We start from the raw sequence: 2,633 nt of genomic DNA on the forward strand, positions 1-2,633 counted from the left end.
ATTTTCACCGTTCCGACTTCTACTCACGAGGTTTCACGACATCCTTGCCACGTAAGATTTCTTGTCGGGCCTTCACCTCGTGATCCTTACGTCCAACCTTCCTAACCCAGGCTAGCCATTCCGCGAAATCTTCTGGTTCCTCGATCGCGTTCGAGAGGCGTTGTTCCAGCGAGGAGTTTATTCCTGTTAGGATCATGGATTTCATTATGATCGGTCCGACCTTCGCGTCCCATTCCAGATTCTGCATCTCGTTGATGTAGTCATCGATCATGCCAGTTTGACGGAGCCTATCCATCTTCTGCTTGGCTTGTTCTTGACTTGTTCGATTGCCGTACTGAATCCGTAATTCGTTTTTGAAATTCTCCCATGTTCCGATGCTGGGGTCTACCGATAGTCGCTCCACGAAGTTTCGCCAGAATTTTGCGGCACTCCCGGTAAGTTCCAGGGATGCCCACAGGATTTTAGTTTGGTCGTCCCACCGGACTTTCCTCTGAAGTTCAATTAAGACTTCCATTTGGTCGATCCAGTGTCGCACGTCTTCGTCGGCTTTACCGGAGAAGGAGATTTTTGCCTGTTTTGGCGTATCTCCCAGGGTGGCGCGAGGGGGGTGCATGAGATCTACCTCCTGCTGCCTATTACGGCGCCTTCGTTCCTCCCGTCTTCTTTGCCTTCGTTCGCGTGCTCGACGGTCGTCCTCTGAATCGGAAGAGCTAGATGAATCGGAGGGGGATGGGTCCCGAGGTTTCGCGCGGTTCCCGCCATTGCCATTATTGCCATTCCCTCCCCTGCCTCCCTGTTCGCTCCGTTGGCTTTCTCTTGCCTCAGAGCGAGGGGGTATGGGGGGCTGGCTCCCTAATCCTTCCGGTCTCTCTCCGGAATTGCTAGGGGGGTTCGGTGGAGGTGGTGGGGGTACTATGCCTCCGCCTCCTGAGCCTTCGGGGGCTGCTGCCGTTCTATTGGCTGCTACCCGCATCTGCTCGATTACCTCCTCCAGGTTTTTCTTCGTACCTGCGAACTGGTATTCCATCACAGCTTGTCGGTCCCGTTCCATCTTCTCGAGGGCAGCCGCAACTTCCGCGGGTATCTGCACTGGGCCATCTTTTGGGAGTTGCTGGACGAAGTTGGTCAGCGCGTTTATGTGCTGATCCTGTCGTTCCTGTCTTTCCTGATGCGCCCTAGTTGCTTCGACGATCTGCCCGAGGACTTGACCGAGGTTGCTGGTAGCGGCGGTGGACTCCTGTAAGGGACCGTGCACGGAGGCTTGGTAATGGGGTCGAAGGACACTAGGGGGCTCCTGGGAAGGAGGAAGTAGGCTCGCACGATGACGAGGGTGGAGTCAGCGGTGTGCCCGAGGGCAGGGACAATGGTCCGTACTAGGACGGAGGAGACAGCGGTCGGCGAGGGGGCCGAGGGGAACAGCGGGGTAAGCGAGCAGAGGGCCACGAGGGTGACGAAGAGGAACACAACGGCGGATGCGAAGAGCGTGACGGGCAGCAGACGTAACGGGGACTGAAAGTATAGAAGTGTATTGAAGCGAAGTAAATCCCCCAAAGTAATAACTCAAAGTAAAATACAAGATGTTGCGTAAGGAAAGAAGTAGACAGTGAGGGGGCAAGCACCCCTATATATAAGAAAGAAGAAACAACCCGATTACTAATCCTTCGCAGAAACTTCCGGCACTTTCCGATGACTCATGCTTCCTCCGCGTTGCGGTGGTGGTTCGTAACAACTCCGCTCGTAGTTGGGCCATGACCTGGTTGAGCTGATTGTCGCGCTCGGCGCTGTCCCCAGCGAACTTGGCATGGAGGTCCTCGACGATCTTGTTGGTGTACTTCTGCTGCTGGCGGGTGAGTTCCCGAAGTATGGGGATATCTCGCACGTGCATGCTGAGTTCCTCGATTCCTCGGCTGAGCTGTTGCACTACTGGAGCCCCTTGTCGCTGGACTTCTTGTCCAATGAGGTCGCCGAAGGGGTTCCCCACTCGTTGCTCCTCTATGTCCATGTTGGTATCCTCGTCGTCGTCCATTACCCGAGGCGCCGAGGGCCTCTGAGTAGAGGATCTCTCTCTGATGGGGGTGACGTATGGGGAGTACTCCCGGTGGTCTACCTGCCGCCTCCTCGCCTGCCCATAGGATTCTTCCTGCCTCGTCGATGTGAAGAGGGAGCCTATCGGCACATCTCTCTCTTTCCTGTGGCGCCTCTTCGCCTGGGTTTCCAATATACCTCGATCTCTCAAGGCGATTGAACTCTCCATGTTGTAGTCTTTCTCCGACCGTTGCTGATGAGCTCTTGACATGGCTAAGTTGCTCGAGTTTGAGCTGTGGATGCCTTCTGCACCAGGGTTGAGCAATGAACCAGGGGGCTGGATGAGCAAGTCCGAAAGACCGTTGGGAGAGAGTGATCTTGATTGGGAAGAGTTCTGGGTAGTTGAGGATTTCGGGATCGTGTTCCTCGAAGGTAGCGGTGGTTCCTGCTTCTGCGAAGAAACCTGAGTAGTGAAGGTATCCGCAGTATAGATGTTCGGCGCTTCCTCTTCGAACGATGAAGGATGTAGCGCAAAGGTAGTTCTTGATGGCTGCTGTTGCCTCTCGGGGGTGCATATAGTACCTTGGTCTTCTAATAGACTAAGCGCT

At 54.9% G+C, this 2,633-nt stretch overlaps 1 protein-coding gene across 1 annotated transcript; it reads right to left on the minus strand.

The window, feature by feature from the left end:
* Nucleotides 1-1,621: 1,621 nt before the first annotated feature.
* On the minus strand, nucleotides 1,622-2,296 carry LAJ45_10094 (uncharacterized protein; the record flags this gene model as incomplete). Its single annotated transcript, XM_046119625.1, has 1 exon — nucleotides 1,622-2,296. One exon carries the CDS (start codon nucleotides 2,294-2,296, stop codon nucleotides 1,622-1,624), a length of 675 nt encoding a protein of 224 aa, XP_045967256.1.
* Between the last annotated feature and the right edge of the window lie 337 nt (nucleotides 2,297-2,633).

Source organism: Morchella importuna, assembly GCF_003444635.1.
Source record: "Morchella importuna strain M04M26 chromosome Unknown Morimp01GS041, whole genome shotgun sequence".
Taxonomy (NCBI): domain Eukaryota; kingdom Fungi; phylum Ascomycota; class Pezizomycetes; order Pezizales; family Morchellaceae; genus Morchella; species Morchella importuna.